The 26,412-nt window shown below is 36.7% G+C and overlaps 1 protein-coding gene across 3 annotated transcripts in view; it reads left to right on the forward strand.

Moving 5' to 3' along the window:
* The first annotated feature begins 392 nt into the window (after positions 1-392).
* The window catches only part of PAX3 (paired box 3), an 87,617-nt gene continuing 61,597 nt past the window's right edge, over positions 393-26,412 (forward strand). Inside the window, exons 1-4 of one of the 3 annotated variants that reach the window (XM_073674618.1) lie at positions 393-569; positions 9,438-9,673; positions 11,062-11,191; positions 12,340-12,474. In XM_073674618.1, coding sequence (XP_073530719.1) covers positions 9,536-9,673; positions 11,062-11,191; positions 12,340-12,474 — 403 coding nt within the window. In that variant the 5' untranslated portion in view covers positions 393-569; positions 9,438-9,535. Of the gene's footprint in view, positions 570-7,699; positions 8,003-9,437; positions 9,674-11,061; positions 11,192-12,339; positions 12,475-26,412 lie in introns of those variants that run through there. The other 2 variants (XM_073674616.1, XM_073674617.1) reach the window with 2 other exon arrangements.

A 26,412-nucleotide genomic window follows, 5' to 3' on the forward strand; every position in this document is an offset into this window, starting at 1 on the left:
TGCTGTGCTGTTCTTTGCAATTCTTACTGTTCTTCCATGTTCTTTAATAAGCAGTATACTGTAAAATGATGAAAAAGTAGCTCTAATGCGACCCAGTCTTCCACAGACTGGAAATGTATATTTAGAGGGAAATGCTTTATTCTCCACTATTTTTGTAGGATTTATGTGGGAATCTCACTGTACATGAGACCAGGTAAGAAGGCAGTCTAATGTGTGAAGTGGGCATTATATAAGAAGTGTGATCTTCAAAGAGCCTGTGTGCCTGGCAGAGCTGAGTGGATGTGCCTATTAATGTAATATCCATCATGCAGATACACATCTTCTGCTTTTAAGTGATATTGTGGGAATCAATTAGGTATGCAGATTACATTTCACAAATGTCCAAATGGTAAACTTCTGGCTGCTGTGCAGCTCCCAGTATTATGTTTCTCTATGGTGGGGTCAGCCTTTACAATATAATTAATGTGTGTTGTAGACCACTCTGAGCAGATACAGCAGAGAACCCCGAAGAAGGGAAGCCATGTCTGCAAGATAAGACCCTGAGCATCTGAGCACATGACAAACTCCAGGTAATATGTGAGCTTCAGTTTCCATGACCCATCCCTGCTCCTGCCCTGTGTCAGGGTCCAGCAATCTATCAGCATCAAGGGGCGCCAGGGACAAGGGGTCTTGTTCTGCAGCACGTCTCCTTACTATATAAGCTATATTAATGCCTATTTTTTGCATAGAACGCTATAGCTGTATTACACTATATTACACATTGTAGCAATTGAATTATAGTCATGATATTATACACTAATTTTGCATATATATATATATATATATATATATATATATATGTATATATATATACATACATAAAAAAGGTTTTCAACTCTCTATAGCTATATGCCCTATATCTATTTATCTATTTAACTCTATACATGTATTTTATATAATGTCTGATATTCCCTAATAAATGTTAATACAGGATAAAAGTTTTTATTTATTTGCTATTTAATATAATAATAATAATTATTATTATTATTGTTATCTTGCCATTAACTATATGCTGTAATTTTATTACAGCAGTAAAATAATGTAACAACAATCACCGTCAATAGTATTTACTATGACTACCACTCCTACTACTCCTACTACTAATAATAATAATAATAATTATTATTATTATTATTATTATTGTTATTAACGTGCCTTTTACTGTGTACTGGAATGTTATTACAGCAATAAAATAATGTAATAACAATCACTGCCAATAGTATTGACACCTACTACTACTGCCACTGTTACTACTACTACTACTACTACTACTACTACTACTAATAATAATAATAATAATAATATAAATTATTCGGATTATACATATTTTGCATAGAACAATAAATACAAATGCTAAAATACCAAATTGGTTGTTAGTATTATTATCTACAATCTGATGTATGGACAGATGCGGTAACTATTCCTGGGAATTATATATATTGTCGGTGTTGCTCCTGTTAGCTTGTTTGCAGTTTTGTAGATGTCTCTGCCATATGATAATAATCAGTGTTTCCACTGATTGAAGATCTGATTGTGTTGTGTTAAACACACAAGTGTCTGATCAGCAATCACTGTACATTGTAGTACACGGGGCCGGGGAGCTGGTGGTGACTCGTGGAGCTGATGATCAGAGATAGGATAAGTGGCTACTAATCCCCAATCTCCACTCCATAAACTTATTTTATCTCTGTACTGATAACACAACAGGGTTCACTAAAGGCGTGGATTTCATAATGTGTTAAATGTGGTTATGTCTTATTCTAATTTTTAAGGACTCATCTATTAGCATATATTTTACTATAAAATTAAGTACGTTTTTTTTTTAATTATTAGATTTGTTATAAATTCGAAGAATAAAATGTGGCCAAAGGTTTGAAATATATATTGTAATTTAGGTTTTTACTGATTCAATTTGTGTTTACTTCTGGTAATAAGAAAATCAACAGGAACCATTTTATATATGTTTGCTATTGGATTGACATAGAGTATTGATCCGTTATAATATTATTATTATTATTATTTTTTATTATTATTATTATTAAGTGTTTAATCAATGCTAAAAATAATCAGAATTAAATAATGAAGATCTTATCAATATTATCACAACTATATTTAATATCCGTTATATCTGTTATTGTATTACTTTGATAGCATTTATTGTTTTATTAGTAGTAGTAGCAGTAGTAGTAGTAGTAAATAAACAGCAATAAAATGTAATACCTGAACAAATATAATGAATAATAAAGATAGCAGACCTGGAGTAATAATAGAAAGTACTTTATTATAATAATATTATAATTATTAGCACATATGATATAATTTGTGTGAATAATAATGTTATTACAAGGATGGATTAATAAAAACGTATGTATATTCCTTAGTCTTAATCTTCTGTTTCTAATATGGCTTATAATTTGTATATATTATATTCCTGGTATTTAGTCTTGTTTTTTTTTTATATTATCCTTTTATTATTACATTTACTTCCTCTTTGTTATCATTATTTTTTTGTATTTAATAAATATAATTGTATAAATATCCAAGACATTATTGTTCTTTATGTTATTTATTTCTTTAGTTTATGTACTATTTTTACTCGTGTATATAATAGCAAAAACAAATTCTGTATCCAAAACATCACAAATGAGAGAATCTGTCGCCCTATTGATGGAAAGACACATAGCACTAAATATTTGTTTTATCCATTCTGTTACATTTGTCACTGCTCTATAGAATCTGTATGGCGTGGAGGAGTATTCCCTGCAGATTAGTGTAATAGGTAAATAATGTGTTTGGCAGCCCCAGGTATCAGGTCATTTACTAACTAATGGGCAACATGAAAGTCAAACTTATTATTGTGGGGTATTAACATAAGCCAAGTGGCCATTCCCACAGAGATTGAGGGTTCTGCACTAAACCCATAACCTGGTGCTGATCATAATAGACCCGCACTCACACCTCATTATAGGGCTCAGCAGGGGTGAGGACCCCTGTCACTGGGGATTGCTCAGCTACCTGGAGTGTCCCTTGGTTTTGGTGGAAGAAAGAAAAACATCTGAAGTTAAAAGACAAAAGAAAAAAGGTGCAGAGAATAAATACATCAAACGACTACATCTACCAAGGCAGCAGGTACAGGGCAAAGAATAATGACCGAAGCCCTCTATACATAATACTGGCACTACTATACGTGTCATTCCTCCACTCAGCTCATAAGGAACTTCTTATGCACATCCCTCCATGATAGCTATATTCAATACCAACATTATCTATCTATCTATCTATCTATCTATCTATCTATCTATCTATCTATCTATCTATCTATCTATCTATATCAAATAATCTATCTATATCTATGCATCTCTCCATGAGAGAAAAAGAGGTAGCACTCAAAATATAGTAAAACGTGGAAAAACGTTTATTCCATGCCAAAGGTACTCAACATTTTGGCTTCAGAAAGGCTCACACATTGAGCCGAAAGCTGTGTACCATTGACATGGAGTAAACTTTTTTTCACATTTTTTTTTTGTTGCTATGTATAGAGTGTGACTTCTTTTTTTCCTATATTATTATTATATTGTTATTATTATTATTCATTTGTAAGTGGATTGGGAGGACCTCATCCACCCTTTGGAAGACTGGTGCAACTTCAGTTCAGTTTCTCTATCTATCTATCTATCTATCTATCTATCTATCTATCTATCTATCTATCTATCTACAGAATACATATATATATATATATACATATTTATGTATATTCAATCTAATCATCTATCTAAATCTGTTTCTTCTATCTATATCTATCATCTATGTAATTGTCTATATCTATCTACTTTAGTAGAAGCACATATACATCACGAATAAGGATACCTTAAGGGAAATGATTACAGGTAATAGAGGATCAGGACAGAGCTACACTATTACTGCGTTCTTAACAGTCAAAAGTGAGAAAATAGTAATTTTATAATTAAAAGAAAAAATCTGGTCACGCTGTAACAATGTGTTGATGATGATGATGAGGAGGAGGAGGAGACTGTGACATTACTACTAATCCCATTTAAGGTGCACCTGGCCCCAGTACTCTGTAATTATCCCTATATATGGCTGTACGGGGAGCGTGAAATCTCTTGCCCCCTACCTCCCTCCCCAGACCCTTCACAGGAGGATAAATTTTGTGGAATGTAATTCTCCTGTTCTCCTTTGACGGATTGTCATATGTTGAAGAATTGACGCAGAGACTCTATCTATCTATCTATCTATCTATCTATCTATCTATCTATCTATCTATCTATCTATCTATCGATCTATAATGTATCTATCCATCAATTATATATCTATCTATCTAATATCTATCTATCTGTCTATCTATCTATCATGTGTCTATCCATCAATTATCTATCATTCTATCTATCTGTCTATCTATCTATATATCTATATATCATGTATCTATCCATCAATTATCTATCTATCTCATATTAGCATGGCCGTTTTTATATATCTTATATATTAGAAGAAGTCACTTGGCTCCAACTCTGATACTTTCGCTTAAAAGTGTTCTTACACCCAGAATAGTTATTGATTCGTTGCATGGTTTATTCTGTGCTATTGATGAAGGATGTTCTCAAAGCGTGACATGAACTTCAACATATGCAATTAAAAAAAGACGGTTCCTGTGCATCCCACAGAAATGAAGAGGCTGTGTCTACATGTCTGTCTATCTATCTATCTATCTATCTATCTATCTATCTATCTATCTATCTATCTATCTACCTATCTATCTATCATGCAAAAATGGATGCAGCACCAACAATAGACAATTAATAGGGTGCAAGGACTCCCAGGTATGTCCAATGCTCCAATATATCCAAAAGAATAGAGGCAGCAAACCAACCTAGAAAAATAGAAAAGTATTTCATGGCCCATAGTGGCAATGGTGACGTTTTGGTCCAAATGAGGATCTATCTATTTATCTATCTATCTATCTATCTATCTATCTATCTATCTATCTATCTATCTATCTATCTATCTATTTTCTATATATCCATCAAAATAGGTTCCAGAACAACTAAACATAACCCAATAATGTAATTTTTATGAATAATTTGCTCCCCATTGGTGTGAATCATCCAAGAAGGATAAACAAACAGAAATATTAAAAATCACCACCATATTTAGTAATATGAATTGCAGAAGTTTTCTGCCACACAAGTAATTTAAATTACAGTATAGCAATAATAATAACAAAATATTAGATGATAAACCCAGACACCTTGCTATAAATATAGAAGTAACTGCAACCAATAATGAATTATTCTAAAAGCAGATGTGTATCCTAGTTTCCACTTAAGGTCATTTAAGATAAATTAATGGAAATGATTCAGTGAATGACAAAACGTTGTTTTTAAAATATTTTAGTGCATGGGCCATTAAATTGTAATTGCCCTATGCCTATATGTACGTGTTTGACCATAGGACAATACAATGTCGCACAGTCACCGCAGCATCTGCACGACACGTCTGACATTTATCGGTGTATGGAGCCGCCACAGGTGAACTGGGGGCAGTGTCAAGCGGTTTTACTACACAGACATCAAACATAATGTCCCTGCCAAAGTTATTTGTATTGCATATAGTCATTATATATTCACAAAGTTATTAGACATCTTAAAATACCGTATTAAGAGTGTTGTTTATGGTAGATATCACATATACCTATATCCTCACATAAACTTAGAAAATCGATAGTACAAATCTATTTTTTAAACCAATGCAGTATATGATCTAGGGGGCAATAGTGAATGGTACATAATGAAGACAGTAGTGCATGATGCCAAGGAGTATAGGCAGCTGCTTTGCCCGATTCCACGTGTTAAGGAACAGCAGGAGTTGTCCAAAATGGAATTCATTTTAAATTAACCAAATCCAAGTCATTAATTTTCGTGTAATTGGAGCATAGCTGAAAATCTGCAGGCTGAACATGCTCCATAATGTGATAAGAGTTTAATGAGCTGATCTGAGCAAAGCAAACCGCACACATATAGAGAGATGGGGGCTTCTCCAAACAATATAGGGGCATGGGGTCTGCTCCATGTGTTCCTACTGTGAGGTCATGGACTTTTCTCCATCTTGTCTGTATCCCTATCAAATATTCACTTATTGCTGCCTTATTCGCCAATAGGCAATCAGGGGACCACACTGTTCATATGAAATGAATGGCGATAGATACGGGATAGATAGATAGATAGATAGATAGATAGATAGATAGATAGATAAATTATATATAGATCGTTTTACTTTTCGTGATGCTAAGAATAATATTTTATATATATATATATATATATATATATATATATATATATATATATATATATATATAAAATCTCCTTGCTGGCGCAGTGCACGATCCATCCTGCTGAATTTGTAACTGTATAAATATATATAAAGGACTTGTTGTCTAAGATACAACAGACACCGCTTTTCTACATGTGAGTCAAGCATTATGGAGAAGTACAGCCAGAATTATGATAATCTGTGAGTATTTCGATAGATACAATGTAATTAAATCCTTTTAGACTTTTAGATAAATCTCTACAGATGCCTTGGCTGTAGAAGTATGTGTTTACCCCCTGCACAACTGTTGAGCAGATATCAGCAGCACAGAGACTCAGTTCCATGTGTAGTATCTGCCTGTTTAGTATCTAAATAATAATAAAAAAGGATATTAACCCCGATTATGCAACTCTGGGGACTTTGTCAGGCAGCTAAGAGGTTAATGATGGAAACCATTGTGTCTTTTATTTCAAAGGCAGAGAATCTGAATGTTTTTCTCCCATCCTTTTGATTGATGAAGGCGGTGAATGACTCGAATACTGGGACTGACAGTCACTTGAATAGACTTTTTTTTTTTTTTTACAAATAAAGGAGGCTGTGGAGAGCGCAGTGTAAAGTGGAGCTGGCACTTACCATGTTATAAATAAGTGGCCACTCACAATGGCACCTTCTATCCAGAGAGAGAGAGAGAGAGAGACAGCCTTTACAACCTCCCTGGCGTCATCTCCTGCTGGGGATCCTCCATCCACTGCTTCTATTTAGCCTCAATGCTACTATAAATTCCTTTCAACAAATGCTATGTGAAAAAACACCCACCCCTATATGGAGAGGAAACACACACTATGGCTCCCTATGCCTTCCACACTACAACACACAAGTGAGTAGCCAAGCGAAAGTGAAATGCAGATGCACAAATAATCAAAGTAACAAATAATAGAAAAACAGGTGAAAAAAAGTTCTATAACCTCTATCTATCTATTATATCTATCTATCTCTCTATCTATCTATCTATCTATCTATCTATCTATCTATCTATTATATCTATCTATCTCTCTATCTATCTATCTATCTATCTATCTATCTAATCTATCTGTTTGCATGTGCTTTGTAACATGATGCAGCAGTGAAAGGGTTAATGTTTGGTAAATAGAGCTGATCCCCCCTATTAGGAAGCAATGTGGCGTGTGATGTGCTGCACTGATAGCAGGGGACAGATAGTGATCAGGACTCTGAGGGCCTTTAAGATGGGAAGAGAAAGTAAAGGAGCATCGGCCAATCAGAGCAGTGCTCTGCGGACGGACCACGCCCCTTGCTGGCCAATAGCAGGCACAGGCTCCTGATGCAGCCCTGCTTGAAAGAACTAATAAATACTCCGGAGGAGGCTCCTTCCACTCTGAGCCATCCACAACAAGGAGCTGTCTGAGTGCTGTGTCCACAGGAGCATCCACACTGAGAGCCCACTCACTGGAGCTGCCCTCACTCACACTACATTGTACAGCACTACTGGAGGCTGGGGGCACTGGCAACTAACTTTGGGACACTTAGCCCAAAATGGCAAGCCTGGCTGGAGCTGTGCCAAGGATGATGAGACCAGCTCCGGGACAGAACTACCCCAGGAGTGGATTCCCACTAGAAGGTACAACACATCTGATCTAATCATATATCCCTACATCATATAATATAGTATTATCCAGCACTAGATTACATGTATTGCATTACTTACATTGTATGCATCGCAGGAGCTTTGAAATACTTCTGTAGGTTTAATAATAAAACATGCAATAAGCTATATACAGAAAATGCTTTATAAAAGAGTGCGAGCTATAGATATTCATCAATGCAAAATAACACATCCATTCAATAGGACAGTAAATCATAAGAAATCTGCACCAGCCAAGTACATAAAACTGTGCCCTAATTTATCACATAAATCAGTATCTAATTATTGTAGGTTCTACTGCCTCTTATCTAATCTTCAAGTCTTATTATCTAATTAATACATTAGATAACTATAGCTATGCATTCATCTGTCTATATATTATACATTCTGAGATTTTAATATTTAATCTTTAAATTTCTGTTATTTATAAATTGAGATGTTATTAATTATCTACGTTACATATACATGTCAATCTATTATCAAGGTATTCTATTATTTTAAGTATCCATATAACAAAGTAACTAAACAGTTACTTAGCTCATAAACAGGGAGTATAGCAAATTATTATAAGTTATATTTTCTAAACATCCAATTAGTTAATAACTAATTGATATATATATATATATAATTACACTGATAAATACATAGATAAATACATAGATAATTAGATAAATGTGATATATATATATATATATATATATATATATATATATATATATACATACATACACACATACTCCAACTAATACTCAAAACCACATGCACTGTGTATTTCCAGGTATACTTGTGAATATGTATTATTTACCCATATATGTGTGTGTGTGTGTGTGTATATATATATATATATATATGTAGAACCCATTTATCTAATTATCTATGTATTTATCAGTGTAATTAGCAGTATATGGCGGCAGTGGACTACTGCAGAATGGGGCCATTTCCCAGTCCCCGGGGTGTCCCATTTCTGTACATTGTGGATAAGGGTTATGATTATTTTATGAAAGTGCAGAACTCTGTCTACTGTCTCCTCCTGGACACCAGCACTTCTGCCTGTCACTCATCTCCCCCACAACTACTCTCCTGATGATGACTCAATGATCTATATATCAACATATTAACCAAAAATCAGTCATGCAGCATGTTATTAATTACACGGGATTCTACCCAGCTCGGCTTTTTATACCCATATCTATATTTACTTACAGATGTAGCAGAGCTGGATTTGTCTTTAAACTATTTCTTTAGTGAATAAGCTATTGCAAGTGTAAGCTCTCTGCTCCATCTGTATACATACTTATTTTGTAGAGATTTGGCTTATGCTTGTGATAACTGAGAGAATTAAGTGAATTGTGAGCTGTTAATGAAAAGCATTTTATTAACTCTTTTTTTTCTGGTGTCTTTTAACATGCAGTGTCCACGCCTTTAGGCCAAGGTAGAGTGAACCAGTTGGGTGGAGTGTTCATCAATGGCAGGCCCCTGCCCAACCACATCAGGCATAAAATAGTAGAGATGGCCCATCATGGCATTCGCCCATGTGTCATCTCCCGACAGCTCCGAGTGTCCCATGGCTGTGTATCCAAAATCCTGTGCAGGTACCAGGAGACCGGTTCCATTAGGCCAGGGGCCATCGGGGGCAGCAAACCCAAGGTGAGAACCCAGCTCTCAATTTTTTTAACTGTAACAAAGAGTACAAATGCTCGGCAAAATGTGTAGAACAATAAATTAACAATATGAATAATCCAAATATTATTCATTTCATACCTACTTCATCCATCGCCAAATTTATCCAGAATTGTTTACTAGATATCAGTGGCCATTAATAAAACTATCTATCTAGGTAGGTAGTTATGAGATAGATCGATAGATATATAGATAGATATAGATAGATGGATAGATAGACAGACAGATAAATAGATAATTACAGATAATCTCATTTGAGATGGATCAATAAAGAAACCCCCATTTTTTTGCACAACTCATTTAAAATGCCGCTTGCCTTCCTTTTATGTTATATAGTGGACCTACACTCGATGTTTAGGAGGTTGCACCCAAAATTCTATGGTGCTACTGTTACTTTTTTTTTTCTAGAAAATTCGATAAGGATTGTATAAATACAAGTAGATAAGTTAGATAGATTATCCATTTATAGGTCTGTATACATCTGCCTTGTAAAGGTAAAAGCAGGACACCAATCTTCACCCGGCTATAGAACAAGAAGAAGAATTAAACACATTATTAGAAAATAGATACATAGAAAAATAGATAAATAGATAGATGCTAAAAGATAGATAATCATATATCTACTACTTTTTGTTATTAGGAATCATGTGATAAGGATCAACAAGTCTTATCAACAAGTGATTAAACATTTATGCATTTATTTAATATGGAAAAAAACATATTTTGGACAATATAATTGATTGACTACATTAGAACTAGAATCAGCATGGCTTAGACAAGAGACTGAGGTAGACTGAAGTATCAGTAACCATATGCACTTACCATATGCTGCCCATCTGATCAATATACACAGTTGACCCTGAGTCAAACTGCTTGGGAATTCATTTCTGTAGGACTTCAATACTGATCTATCTATTTATCTATCTATCATCTATCTATTAATATATATCTATATATCTTGTAATAATATGTTTAATCCTTCTTGTTCTATATTCGGGTGAATATGGGTGTCCTGCCATCACATGTACTAGGCAGATGTATACAGACCTATAAATGCATACTTTTACATGTGTACCTGTAGGATGTGGAATCTATCTATCTGCATATATATTTATTTATAGTTATATTGCACAGTAATATATACATATATAGAGAGCATAGTAATCTATCTACGAATATACACATATCTATTTATAGTTATATTGCACTGTAATATCTCTATGTCTGTCTCTATATATTGCATAGCTATCTATCTCTCTCTTTATATATATATATATATATATAAAATGCCCAATTACTCTGGCGACTCTTATTCTGCCGCCTGCTTCACTTGGTTTCTTGTGTCCCTGTTACAGCAGGTGACCACTCCGGACGTGGAGAAGAAAATCGAGGAGTACAAGAGGGACAACCCGGGTATGTTCAGCTGGGAGATCCGGGATAAGCTGCTGAAGGACGGGGTGTGTGATCGTAACAGCGTCCCGTCAGGTAGAGCCGCCATCCACAATCCATCCACAGCTCATCATCCATCTCTATTAGAGCGGCAGCATCACTTATAGGCAATTACATGTATTGATCGCTGCACCAGTGGAGCCATCCCAGGCATGAAATATTAACAAGCACTGTCTCTGCTGTTTCCCCTGCCGCCCTGCTGCCTGCAGGTTAATACACCCCCTAATGTGCTCATCCAGAGCGTCCACCGCACCAGTCCTGTCCAGGAATTACAAAACGATCATCATCCCAGTTACTTCGAGTATATTACCTAATATTATACATTATTTGCTAATTAGACGACATCAAACTGCCCAAGAATAGAATTAATTTATTCTTAAACAGTTTAGTTAATAGAACTCAACCATTAATAACAGTTTTAATAATGTTGATAATTAGTCTAGTAATAATAACAATAATAATAACAACAATAACGACGACAATAATAATAACAACCTATATTCATTAAATAAAAGAATACTATTTAATTACCCATTTACTAGCTCAAACGAGATTTGCAGTAAATAATAATAATAATATAAACAACTATAATATAAAATAAAATTATATGGCCACTAGAACTATCCCTATCGGCAGAAAATACTAGACTACAAAATGAAATCTATACTTGATACATAAATTTGTGTAGAATGTATTTTTATTTATTTACACATGTGATTAATCGGATTATTAGAAGTATTGTATTAGTATCAGTAAGGCAATGTTCAGTTTTGAAAGTTGGAGACAGATATAAGCTGAAGACGTCTACAGGAATTATAGATGTCACATTATTATATTATACATTATATTAATTATGACGTAATTTATTCCGTCTTTATATTATTATTATTATTAGTAGTAATATAATTAGTTGTAGAATTGTATCATACATTTTGGTAATTAGTAATTATAGTATTGCATTTTTTTTTGCTATTCCCGTTTTTATTTTGTAGTTGCGACAGATGTATCATGAATGTAACTTATATCTATAATTTGTATCTATCTAAATCTCTGTGCAATTATCTGTCTATCTATCTATCTATCTATCTATCTATCTATCTATCTAATATCTATCTGTCAGAATTGATGTAAGCATAATAAATAACACATCGCATTGATGGCGAATACAACCTTTTCCCCTCCAGTCAGTTCCATTAGCCGCATTTTGAGAAGTAAATTTGGAAAAGGGGAAGACGATGATGTGGATCTAGAGAGGAAAGAGCAGGAGGAGCAAGAGAAAAGGACTAAACACAGTATAGACGGGATCCTGAGAGAGAGAGGTACAGTGCACCCTATATGTTGTATGTGTTGTGATTATTGGGGTGTTGGATGTGGGTGACAATCTGACCCCATGTACTCATGCTTAGGGAGCTTTACCCCACAGCCTTCTCTTGATTTGATAGATGGGTTATAAAGTTTAGCTTCTGTTGTGCTTTTTGTTGCTGGCGGGTCTATATGTTTACTTTGTCTCTGTGCTCATGGAGCGTTTTCCTGTTGTGTTTTGTGTGCTGCGAGTGTACACTGGACATTGTAAAGTACTGATTTGTGTTGTTTATAGCTGTAATCAGGGGTAATGTGTAACCAAGGTGTCGGGGCAATTGCTCCCTTTACACCTATTAGCACAGATCAAAAGCCTCCATTTCCCATTCTACCTCTTAAGGGGACCTGGGTATTGTCATAGAATGACAGAAGAAGATGGTCATGTGGGGGAAGGGAGGGGTTAATAATGGGAAAGAAACTTTACAGAGCCTTGCAGCTTAGTTTGAGACATCAATAGGAAGCCACAGGAGTCCCAAATTCTGTTCTGTGAGGAGTTGGGATGGTGATGGGGGGAGCAACCACAACCTTTCTGTTTCCACCAGAAGTTATATTAAAGAGTATCTGTAACTGTCATCTGACCCAACTTAGCCCATTCTTCTCCTTCCCCATTCATTAAAAGGTCGACTGGCCCAGATTGTGCCCTCACCTTAACCCCTTCAGTGCCTGTGAGCCCTGCAACAGTAAATATTGAAATCATATACTTCCTTCGCAATACACAAACTTATTTCAGCTGTTTAGAGGCTTTGATAATAATTCAATTCTAAAGGAAACATTTGTCCTAAAATAAATTGGAAACAGGAATCCTACAATTCCTACATGCTATGTAACAGTGTTGTGAGGGCATTTCATGTAACTGTTACATATGATCCACTATAATATTTGCTTTTATTAACTAATTATTAAAAATTATATATACTTTTTTTATTAATAATATATATAACTTTAGAAATATATATGTACTTTTAATTAAATAAATAATATATATAATTTTAGAAATACATTAAATAAATATTAATATATAATTTAGTACATATTATGTTATAAAATACTAATATTATTACAAGTTATAGGTATATTTTTTAAAATATGATATATAGAATATATATATATGCATATAAATAATATATATACAGATACATAATTTATATATATATATAATATTTACATTTGAATGACTTTTTGGGGTTTTATTGATTTGTGTTCACTGACTTTATTTGTTTTTACAAATAAAGTCGGTAGTCTACAAATGTAAAGATTTGTGGATCTATGCAGTTACCAATTAATATGAGCAGATCATCAAAGCTTAAGGGACGGTTCCAATATATCAGACCATCAATTAGTGCAGAAATGCCAAAGGGAAACTGATGCAAGAACTGATCCTATTCTTTTCCGAGGCCGGGTTTCCATATATCTGGCCATCCAACTTTTTTTTCTCTTCGGCTCTTCGGCTTGGTAGTGAAAAGCCAGAGGGAAACTGGTCTCATAGTTTGGTATGGAACCATTCACATTCATACAGTTGTTGAGCTGGTCCCTTCAAGAACCAGATCAGAAAACGCTACAAGTGGCATTTTTTTTATCTGACCTACCAGTTTGCAGTACAAATTAATGTAAAAACCGGGTGACAACTGATGCCATTTCAACATCAGTCGTCACCTTTTCAGGCACAAAAAAAGTGACATGGATGGCCCAGATATATTGAAAGCTGGTCTAAGGCCTCATTTAGACATCAGTGATTTCTCACGTATGGAAGAAATGGTGAAAGAGTGATGAGTGTTTTTCATTTGAGTTTCATCAGTGTTTGGTCAGTGTGTCAGTTTTTACCAGTAGTTTCATCAGCGATATTCTTGAAAAAATAAATAAATAAATTTCAAAACTTCTGTCCATTACAATGTTAATCATGGATGACACACTGATTTTATACTGATGCCATACGTGTGTTATCCGTGATCCATAATCTTGTATGGGTAATTTTGATCCATGACACTGATCAAAAACGGTCGTATCTCATGATTTTTTTGGCGGACCCATGGTCCAAAATAAAACTCTGACATGAGAACAGCTCCATAGACTGTAATGGATGCGTGTTCTATCTGTGAAAACTTCAGATAGAACAAGTACGCGAAAAACGGACGTTTGAATGAGGCCTCAGGCTAAAAATGTTGACTTCAGTTTTTCTGTTCTGCTATAGAAGCAGAAAACGTAATTCATACAAGAAATAGAGAAATAGATGAATCGCATGGAGGGAATTAATTAGTGCCCGATAGATGCCAATGACCATAAAACCGTTTGGTTTCTGTTAGGTTGTTCATCATTTTAGAAAAATAAAAAATAGCACTAATATTATGACAGACCATTTATTTATTTTATATTATGCTTTGCTTATACAGAACTATCATATTCCGCATTGCTTTACATATATTATCATCACTGTCCCCATTGGGGCTCACAATCTAGATTCTCTATCAGTATGTCTTTGGAGTGTGTGAGGAAACCGGAGAACCCGGAAGAAATCCATGCAAACACAGGGAGAACATAAAAACTCCTTGCAGATGTTGTTGTTGGTGAGATTTGAACCCAGGTCACCAACGCTGCAAAGCAAAAAGGCTGACCACTGAGCCACCGCGCTGCCTGTGTGTATGTAGATCAGTTTGGAACAGGTAATGCCACTTTGTGCTGCAGACCTAGTTAAGGACAGGTAGACTCAGCTTATGCCAGGCAGACTCAGTTTGGACAGGTAGAAGGGAGAGACAGCTTAGGACGGGTAGACTCAGCTTATGCCAGGCAGACTCAGTTCAGACAGGTAGAAGGGATAGACAGCTTAGGACAGGTAGACTCAGCTTATGCCAGGCAGACTCAGTTTGGACAGGTAGAATGGATAGACAGCTTAGGACAGGTAGACTCAGCTTATGCCAGGCAGACTCAGTTCGGACAGGTAGAAGGAATAGACAGCTTAGGATAGGTAGACTCAGCTTATGCCAGGCATCCTCAGTTCGGACAGGTAGATGGGAGAGACAGCTTAGGATAGGTAGACTCAGCTTATGCCAGGCAGACTCAGTTTGGACAGGCAGAATGGATAGACAGCTTAGGACAGGTAGACTCAGCTTATGCCAGGCAGACTCAGTTCAGACAGGTAGAAGGGATAGACAGCTTAGGATAGGTAGACTCAGCTTATGCCAGGCAGACTCAGTTTGGACAGGTAGAAGGGATAGACAGCTTAGGATAGGTAGACTCAGCTTATGCCAGGCAGACTCAGTTTGGACAGGTAGAAGGGAGAGACAGCTTAGGACGGGTAGACTCAGCTTATGCCAGGCAGACTCAGTTCAGACAGGTAGAAGGGATAGACAGCTTAGGATAGGTAGACTCAGCTTATGCCAGGCAGACTCAGTTCGGACAGGTAGATGGGAGACACAGCTTAGGGCAGGTAGACTCAGCTTATGCCAGGCAGACTCAGTTCGGACAGGTAGAAGGGAAAGACAGCTTCGGACAGGTGGACTCAGTAAGGACTGTAGCTCTTGACAGTGAGTGCAGCCTAGTATAATGAGACAGTTTAAGCCTGGCTGTATTAATGTGAGCGTTATCTGCATATTGGCACTAGAGGGGACAAAAAGTACCAAATGAGCTGGTCAAACATTTGTACAACTTTTCCATGGATGACAAAGGAGCCCCTCCATACACGATCTACACTTGGAGATGAACTTGGGGGACAAAGGGAGGAGAGTCCATTGAAACTCACACTTTAGCTCTGCTCAGACAAAGCTTCAGCTAGAAGCAGCTTGGCATGGACAAAGGAAGGCTTGCCTTTCTTATAATTCAAGGAGAAAAGAGTGAGAAAGCTGCCTCACAAAAGCCTCAGAAAAGACATTATGGGCTTGCAATGAGGGATGAATAATTCAATAGCCACTGCTACTGAGAGTTTTATGGACTCTTTACTGGGGAAGAAAAAAGGACACTTTTACCTACAAAATGTCTCTGGCTGTCATAGGGAGCACAGGACCAGTGAAAAGAGAGTTACTGAACCATTAACCCTTGTGTGCCGCATGCATGACTGCTTCATAAGGAGTGCTACATGGTTGGATGGATGGCTGGATAGATACATAGACAAATTCATAGGTCGGAAATAAACTTGTAGAATAACTAGATAAGTAGATAAATCTATTTGTAGACAGGCAATAATTTGGTAGACTAGATGCACTATTAATTTCACTATCAGTATGGAACAGCTATAAATCTGCCTGCATGGATAATACATCTACATATATCACATGTTGCCTGTCTATGCGCTCACAACAAATGGAGATCATTAGGGAAAAACTAGTGGAGTTAAAAAGGAAACTTTTGTTTGTCTCTGCTTTTGATTTTAGTTCAAGAAGTAGAAAAATCTCCAAAGCCAGAAAGAAATGCCACCAGCTCTGAGAGACGTAATGTTCCTATTTACCAGCACTGCACATTAACCCTTCATAGTGCACTAGTAGACGTGATGGTGAAAATGCCGTCAGGTCACATTGACATGAATTTCTTTTGGATGTGTACACCTGATGCATTGCTGGCAGCAGTTGTCCAATCTGCACACCAACCATCTGAATGTGTAAAAATCACTGAAGTATGGATTGGCCAAATGTTCAATTTCTGCAAAACAAGAATCTTACAGGTTCACTACAAAGTGCAAATATTAATGTTTCCTTGACCACTTATCAATAGGGGTCTGCAAGGTGAATGAAGCGTGATGTTTGGAAGCAATCTGTTCCTTCCTATTGATATTTTACACTAGGTGTAAGGAACACCCGGTTGTGCTGAGATAGGTTCCTTACCTACAGAATGTAAATGTTTATTGGCTTTTTGACTTGTTCATATGGTGAACAGCGGGGATTTCCAGAAGCATTATTTGTGCATTGTGAACAATACATCACTAGGTCTTTGTTGTGTTTTACTTCTGATGGCCATTTCACACAGCCTGCAGATTGCTTCTGGCAAAGTTAAGTAGAAATCCATCCAAGTAGTGTTTCGTAAGTCCTTATGAGGTCACGGCCCCACTATCATTATTTGGTCAGTATTCGGTCACTATTTTTTCTCAGGAGTGGGAGCCAAAACCAGGTGAGGAACAATCAGAGGAAAGGTAGAATAGAAACAAGTCACCAATCCTGCATTTATCACCCACTCCTGGTTTTGGCTTCCACTCCCGAGAAAAAATACTGACTGAATACTGATGAAATACTGATAGCGGGGTCGTGGCCTTAGAGGTTTTATTAACAGTACTGAACGACATTTACAGAATGTGCCCCCCAATCAGCATATAACTCACATTGGGCGTCAGTTAGGAAAACATTTCTATCATTTACCAGTAAATGAATTATTTTTATATGATGCCTGATTTTTCTTTGATTGTACAGAAGTCATCATCCTTTCTATTGAAAAAAAAATCTAGTATTTTCTCTCATGATCCCCAGTGAGGCTGAAACACATACATATTGGTGCGGTATATGAGCCTCAAGCAGCAGACTTTTGTGCTTTTAAATTTGACTTCTTTTACTTGCATTATATATAATTGTTTGCCTGTAGATAATAATGTTGTGAGGTCCCTGAGATTGCTGGCACTGTTGGGCGTAGTTGGCCGCTATATCACAGTACAGGCCTCCTTGTGTGGAGTTGACGGTTGGCCGCTGATTCCCTATAATGGGAGATAACCTGACTCTTGCTTCTCAGTGTCCCCATCATCCACTTTGTCTTCATTGGGTCCTGTAAATATTTCTGTAGCTGCTCAGTGTGACATTTACAGCTCTGCTGAGTGTATTCCAGTCCTGGCAGCTGAATGGGCCCCTCTGTTCCCCCATGCAGAGTGGATCTGGCCCCCAGGCGGCGTCACAATGCATTTGTCCCTGGTCAGGCGCTCAGCCCCAATAGACTCTGCTAACTCTTCCCTATGTGAGAGCTCTGTAGGCAGATTAAATTGACTCCTTTCTTCCTCTCTCACTTTCATCTCGCACCATCCCCGCCCTCTGTAGCCCCAGGCGAACATTCGTGAAATTTCTGCAGCCTCCCCTTATTTCTTTTATTTAACCCATTTTTCTCCCTCAAACGCACTGGATCTGCTGAGTGGGGACAACATATTGTGTTGTCCTGAGAGTCAGACACTAATGGGAAGTACTGCGGTCAGAGTAATATTACTGGTAGAGTAAGGGCTCATTCAGACAAGTGTATTAAACATCCATGTGATGTCCGTTTGCAAAACGGGTCGTATACGGACGGCACACTGACCAATGCAAGTCAATGTGTTTTCATATAAATGTTTTTACATGTGGCCAATTGGTCAGTTCCGGAATGGGGTGCCAAGGGCTGACCAGTAACATTGATGTTGGGGGCCGCCTGTTCAGCTACATGCAGGGTCATACTGCCGATATGGGGCATGTAAGTCAGGAGAATCCCTTGAGTGCCACTCGGTATCTGGCCCTACCACCAGCCTGTCATCACAATTTCAGCTGTATCTGCGTCTTCTGGACTCGGATACTGTTGAATAGAGTGGTGGATCAGGAGGAAAATTTGCCTCTGCTTGTATATAATAAATTGGATAATTAGTAAAATAAATGATGGGATGCTCTCTTTGTCTGTACATACTTCATTAAGTGTACTGAGACAAGTGCTGCCCAACTCCTGCACAGGGGAATTTACCTGTTTTTCTCTTGGCTAGTCCAAGCCTGGTCCTCGTGTAAAAAATCACGGCATGCAATGCTTTGATCCGTATTTCGGATCAGACTCATCCATTATAAATCAATCAGTGCGCAACAGATCATACTCGAGTTACCATCAGTATGTCATGTATTTTTCATGGATCCATTACAATTGTTAACAGTGGAACCTACATTTGGCCTTTTTTTTATTGAATTGATCATATAAATACCAGATGCCACATGAGTACGAAAAACAGACATAAGGATGGCATGCAAATAACAATATGAATTAAAATGTGTCTGTTTTTTTATGATTGAAAAGTAGACATTTGAATAAACTCATCTGATCCGCTCTTAAGGGTTGGATGTTTTCATGAGATAATGCATTACAAAACTTGCTTACATGGGTAAAGATACTTGGCTGAATTGTAATTTGGGCTGATTATTGCTAGAGATTAGGAGGACCTTTCCACTGTTAATACAGATTGGACTAAGCCTTATAAAACCATAAAACCTCAGTCTGATGTTTTCCTGATCTGGATCCGATTTTCATCCATTTTTGGCCTCTATGTGTCAGTTTTTACCATCAATGTGGCATCTGATTTCCCATATGCAAAAGAAAAAGAAACAAGAAAAACAAGAATTTCAAAGTTCTCCTACGCATTACACAATAAATAATGGCATTTAGATAACACATCGATGGCATCCCAGTGCTATCCGGTTTAGTAACGGACAGATTGGCCTGTTTTTAATCTCTCAGTTTGGTAAATAATGGATAAGTGCCCATCCACTATAATGCGTTACCTGGTGGAGCCTTGTCCTCAGTGTTCCTAATGGCCCATAATTTAAGAAAAAAGTATTGACTAATCTATAATCTTCCTGATTCCCAGAGACTATTGCGAGTTTGTGTCCTATCTGTGAAAATCAGAGATAAAACACGTTTATGAAATGGAGTTGTGGGTAGGAGTCCTTCTCTTGGATCAGCCAGGGTTAGTTTGGGTTGTACTTTATCTGGTTTATAGGTGTTGCCCACTACTGGATAACCTCAGCATAATCACTTCAAGGCCTCATGTAAAATAAAAACAATGGATACTCGCCTCTTAAGGTGCTTTCACATTGTGTTCAGGCACCCAATCCTTGGCCCCATCGGGGCTTGTGTCCGAATCCCCAGCAAAACTGGATTCGGACGTATGCGCTGATGAGGCTATAGACTAATGGTGCTGGCAAAGCGAACGTGTGTTCTGTCGTGCATCATTTTCATGAGTATACGCCTTTAGGAGGTGGACACTCAGATCAGACGTAGTAGATTCATCTGGGTGTTTGTCTCCAGGAGGCATATATGCCCGAAAATGATGCATGTCAGAGCGTTTTGCACCATTACCGTCTATAACCCCATTGGTGCATACTTCCAAGTCCCGTTTTGCGGGGGGTTCAGACGTAAGCCCCGTCGGGGCCACCAAACGGGTGCCTGAGCGCAATGTGAAAGCACCCTTATAGCGGTGCCGTACCAGGGATATTGGAGCTGTTATTCCCGGTGGGTCACGCTGGTTGGCTGCAGCCTCTTCCATTCCATAGGAGCGGACGTCCGTTATGTTGTAATATCGATGAACTACAGTCGATCAGCGGCCACTGATTGGCTGCAGTGGTCCTGGAATACAATAATATCATGTGACCTGCAAGGAAGAATGTCGCCAAAATCTCTGGAACTGCGCTGCTCCGGGAGGAGAGTACCCACTGTTTTCATTTCACATGGGGTCCTGTGGGAACTAGGCTGGAGTTATACGGTAGTGGACAACTCCTATAACATGATGGGCAAACTATACAACTAATTATCTGTGTTTATTACATGTATGTGATCCGCATGATGGTGAGACATCAGGAGCTGGCAGACACTGGCACAGATCTGCTCCTACTCTCCAGGGAGAGGCTGGTCCTGGGGACTGGATGTAGACAACAGAGCAGTGTTGTATATGACACACGACGGCCAGTGCAGAGCTTAAATATTTACATGCAACCTGACAATAAGGGACTTGTTAGTGTGGAGGCAAGATGGCCATCCTGATACTGTCCATCCCCCACACCGCATTCAATGCTTTCCCTGGCCTCCATTACAGACCTATGAGGCTTGCACACAATATACAACACTCTGTGTACTGGCATGTTAATATCCCTCCAGCTCATATTATATGTGCTATAGTGGCATGATGCATAAGGACAGACACTAGTACTCCCACCAGTGAGAGTAGCTCTTCCCAGCTGCACTATATAGTGGATTAGACCTACACTGATGGGGTCACATGGCCATCAATTCTCTCATGTGAGAGAATCAGGCCGTTTATAGTAATGACCTTAGTGTGATCTGATTCTCTCATATAAGAGAATCAGAGCACCGGTGTGGAGGAGACGGAGAACTTAAAGGGATTTTCCTCCGAACAAAAGTTGATTTTAATCAATAGATCTTGGAATAAGGGTTCAAATCCCACCAAGGACAACATCTGCAAGGAGTTTGTATCCTGTGTTTGTGTGGGTTTCCTCCTGGTTCTCCGGTTTCCTCCCGCACTCCAAAGACATACTGATAGGGAATCTAGATTGTGAGCCCTAGTGGGGACAGTGCCCATGATGTCTGTAAAGTGCTGTGGAATTAATGGCGCTATATAAGTGAGTAAAATAAATAAATAAAACTACATTTTCCACCTTCACTAGAAATGACTTATTTTCCCTCTATAAACTTGTGCTAATGTTTATTTCTGTACTGCAGCACAGACCGGGGATAATTTCAGCATCTATTTGTTGATTTCCTGTATATTCGTGTACGCATATATTATGCTGATTTCTATACATGATTCTATTACTGTAGTACTACCACCCCCAGCAAGCATAGGCTACTTGCTAAACTTGCATTTAAGAGCCTTATAGCTGAGTTAGGTCTCGTTAATCCCTTAATAATGTTACATTGCTCATTGTACATATAACTGATTAATAATTTAATAATTGCTGTTGTATCATGTTGAGTGGATTTATCTAGCATGGGATGTAATGTATTCTTACTAGATATACAATGCATAAAAATGCAGCAGATCCCATTCTAGATAGGCGCAGAATGGTCGCGGCTTTCCAATGTCACAGCCATTCATTGTGATCCTACTGGCTATAAGCTTCATGTCAGACTAAACTGAATGTACCACAAAGTAACATTCCCAGTGCTGCATTAATGTCTATATAAGTATCAATATATCTCATTTGTTATTGATAGTATTGCTTATAAATGTGTATTGTCAGCATTTTCGCTATAAAATGTTATATATTTATTAACAGTTTTAACATAAGCCGATGTCTGACTCCCTAGTAGTAACATGTGCGGTAAGAGATTGGGCATGGGCAATGGTAAGAAACCAACATGCCTGATTTTTATTTCTCTGGGACACCTCCATGCACAATATGCCACAATCATCAGGTACACACCACATTCATCTAATGTGTATGGGCATCTTTAGTTGTCAACCTGTGGCACACGCTATATCTCTGGGGAGTACTTAAACTTTCTTCATTCAGTGGTTTTTTCTGTACGATCATATCCCTGCGGGGACTTTGATGTAATTGATTTGAGCAAAGAAACACTTAGTATTATGAATATCAATAATATTTTTTTTTACGATTTGTTTAATTTATTATTAAGAATAGCAAATTATTTTCTCTTATATAGCTAAGGCTGGATTTACTTATAACAATTTTGTGATGAATTAGCTTGTGATCTGATTCTTAGTATATCTCATTCACATGTATGTTCTGTCTTTGCTTTTCACACATATAACGTACCTATCATAGTCTACAGGGGCTATTCATATGTCTATTTTTTTTTTTTTTGTGGACTGTACATCCTTAAAAAAAAATACGCAGACATGTCTGTTTTTGTTTGGAGTCATAGATCAAAATTGAAGAAAGAGATGTTCCAGCTTCAGTGATTGCAAAATGTATTAGATTAAAAGAATTCCATCAAGAGGTTTCAAACGCACCTTTTGGTGTGATAGATCAAAATTACTCATAGAAGTCTATGGGTCCATGAAAAATCACTTACAGCACAAATTGTCATCCATGTGTTGTCCAGTTTTAAGAATGTAAGGCTAAGTTCAAACAACCATATAAAAAAATCATCAAATTTTCATCCCCCCCAAAAATTACGATTTTCATCCGTATTGTCATCCTTGTGCGATTTGTCTTTCCGTATTTTATGTCCATGTGATAGCCGTATTTTTACATCAACATTTTAAAATGTACATGATCAAATACAGTTTCCAATGTTAATAATGGCAAAGTATCCATAAAAATCAGATGCAATATGGATGTTCCATAGGGTATCCAACTTTTTTTATGAGTCTCGTCTGAAAGAAACTAGTGTATGCTGCCATTTTTCCATGTGGACACTAGGTCATCTTGAACAGCCTGGCTCAATAATAAATATGGTCATGAAAGTGTACCCTAATGGGTAGGAAAAACTTTGCAATTTATTTATTTTTTTATGCGAGAAAATCACTGATGAAGCAGGTAAAAACTGAAACACTGACGGAAATCGGATTAAAAACGTTGACAAAAATCAGACCGTTTTCTTGCGTTCCCCCAAAATCACTGACAGCTGAACGAGATCAAAAGATTAGATCTGCGCTTCAAAATCCTCATCAAATTCTGCATCCAGTGCAATTTAGATTGTAAGCCCCAATGGGGACAGTGCCGATAATGTCTGTAAAGCGCTGTGGAATTAATGGTTCTATATGGGAGTAAAATAAATAAATAAAATAAGTAAATGGTGTATTTCATTCAGTTTTTGCAAGAAGCAGAAAACAAGTCAGGAGAGAATATATAGTATGTTATATCCGCACGCCATATGCAATATTCGGCATGGAAAAGTTGGGGATCAGCCCCATTGCATAACGTTGGGATCAATACATGTATGGATCGTACCCAATTGTGGTTAGAGGTAGATGATTGAAGTAGTATTATTGACCTCAGGGCAACCAGTTAATTCTATGCTGTTGATTACCATGATCTGGCCAATATGATAAGCTCAATTCATTTAACGTATGGCGTCAATGATTTTCGGCGGTTGGATGCGGTCACGGTGAGACATTTACACACAGTGATGTCAGAATGAATCACAAGGTACTGCCCATGAAACATGAAATGGGTGATGCTAGTATAAAGCTGCCCCTTTGCCAGCCAGCGCTCATTACATAGGCCACAGGTCTTGGTAACATGCAGCAGGCATATGGTTAATCCTGAGTGCATATACAGCAAAGAGGACAGTAAAAGGTAATTAAGTTGTTTTAATACCTCATCTTAGGGGCTGCTTTACAGCTGTTTTACAAGCAGACATTATAATGTGAAAAGGATGTTTTCCAGCAGTCTCTATGGGCAAATATTGATTAAGTAGTTGTTTGTTGATACTTTTGTCACTTCTCAAAGAGTCAGTGGCTTTGCCTCTTGTATTTTATCTGCCATTGTTATTGGTATCTAATGAGATCAAAGGGGGATCGGTTTCAATGTATCTGACTTGGAAAATCCTATTTGACCACTAAGCCCCTTTGTGGATTTTTTTTTGGCTGATCACTGGTGTCTATATAACTGGAGTCAGATTAATTATACTTCAAACACTCGACCAAAGCTCAAGAGTTGACCCTTCCAATTTAATATTGAGTGATGAAGTTATTAGCAAATTATTAGTATTTAGTAAATTTGTTATTAATTAGTTATTACTATTTAGTAAATTATTTATTAATTAGTTTTTAGTATTTAGTAACTAGATTTATTAAGCTCTTTTGTTTACTTTCAGTAAAAAAAAATAATTAAACCTTACATTTTAAATTTTTAAATTTAAAATTTGACTTCAGTTACATTTTTCTGTGCGTCTAAATTAAAAAAATGATGCATTGATACCGTTTTTATGGTTCCGTAAACATTTAAAAATACAGCTAATGATCTGTATAATACGCTGGTGTAATGAATGATCATATTTTATATAATTTCTTTAGCAAAATCATAACATAAAACATAAAAAAAACACTTAATTAAAATAAAATATGGATCTGGGAAAAGTATAAAATGAGAACGTTCTCACGAAATATCCAAATTCACAAAAAAAAAAATTAATTGCAAAGTTTATCTGATCCTTTTTGAAGGTAGTTGAACAAATGATCATCTCTATTATTTGTTAATCACCCTACTACAAATTTCTGTTCTTATGTATCATTTGGATTGTGTTTTTACGCAGCATTTATTTTGCAAATTAAAGTCATTGCTGTTTTACAAATGTATTTCGTATCAGCTGATACAGTAGTAAAAAGGCAGCACAAAGTGTCAGTAAAATACATAATTGCCTTTGGAAATATACATGTATCAAATATAAAGATTCTAGTTACATATATATATATATATATATATATATATATGTATATATATAAATGTATATATACACATCTCAAAAGATAATTTATATCTATGCTTTAATAAAACAGTTGACTCCAACAGATGTGTTTCTAAATTGGTCTTGCTAATAACATTACAATCGTAGATTTCAGACAAGAAAATACATGTACACCAAAACATATGAAAGATATTTGCCTCAATTTTCCATATAGATCTCACTCCCTTAATCCTTAATTTCACATTTTCATTAATGCCCTTTAATCAACAAGTGTCCTACTGGAAAAAATAATAGTTGCACCATATGTTCCTATGTATGGAAATTGGTAGATGTCTCTTGTGTTAATTTGAGAATGGAACAAGTGAAAGAGAAAGTAGTTTTAGGGTAAATAATAAAGCGCTAGATTTTTTAGCAGAAATTTCTGCAGCTGGTCCATTTATCTGAATAGAGCTCGCAGGAAAACTTTAATCAGATGAATGAAACTTAAATTTCATTCACAGAAATTTCTGCAACCAATCTTTGGAAATCTACGCTTCCAATGATAAAGACGTGCCCAGATTCTATAGGAACGCTCCGACTCTCCATTGTACATCGCTGCTTATAGACAGATGGTAATTGTTTATAATCAGTAGAGTGCTTAATAATAATTAGTGCTGTTTACTGTATGACTATTATTATGGCATGGTGCATGGTTAGAGGGAAGAAACACATGGGTAAAACTTGCCTAAATTACCTTCTAGTCACTGATTTACTAAGTAAACTGTGGTAATTAGAAGGATAGTTCTAATGATGTCTTAGGAGTATTGATGTCATTCTGAATT

The sequence above is a fragment of the Phyllobates terribilis genome, unplaced genomic scaffold (assembly GCF_046119375.1).
Source record: "Phyllobates terribilis strain yellow unplaced genomic scaffold, ASM4611937v1 Scaffold_3__8_contigs__length_932513732, whole genome shotgun sequence".
Lineage (NCBI taxonomy): Eukaryota > Metazoa > Chordata > Amphibia > Anura > Dendrobatidae > Phyllobates > Phyllobates terribilis.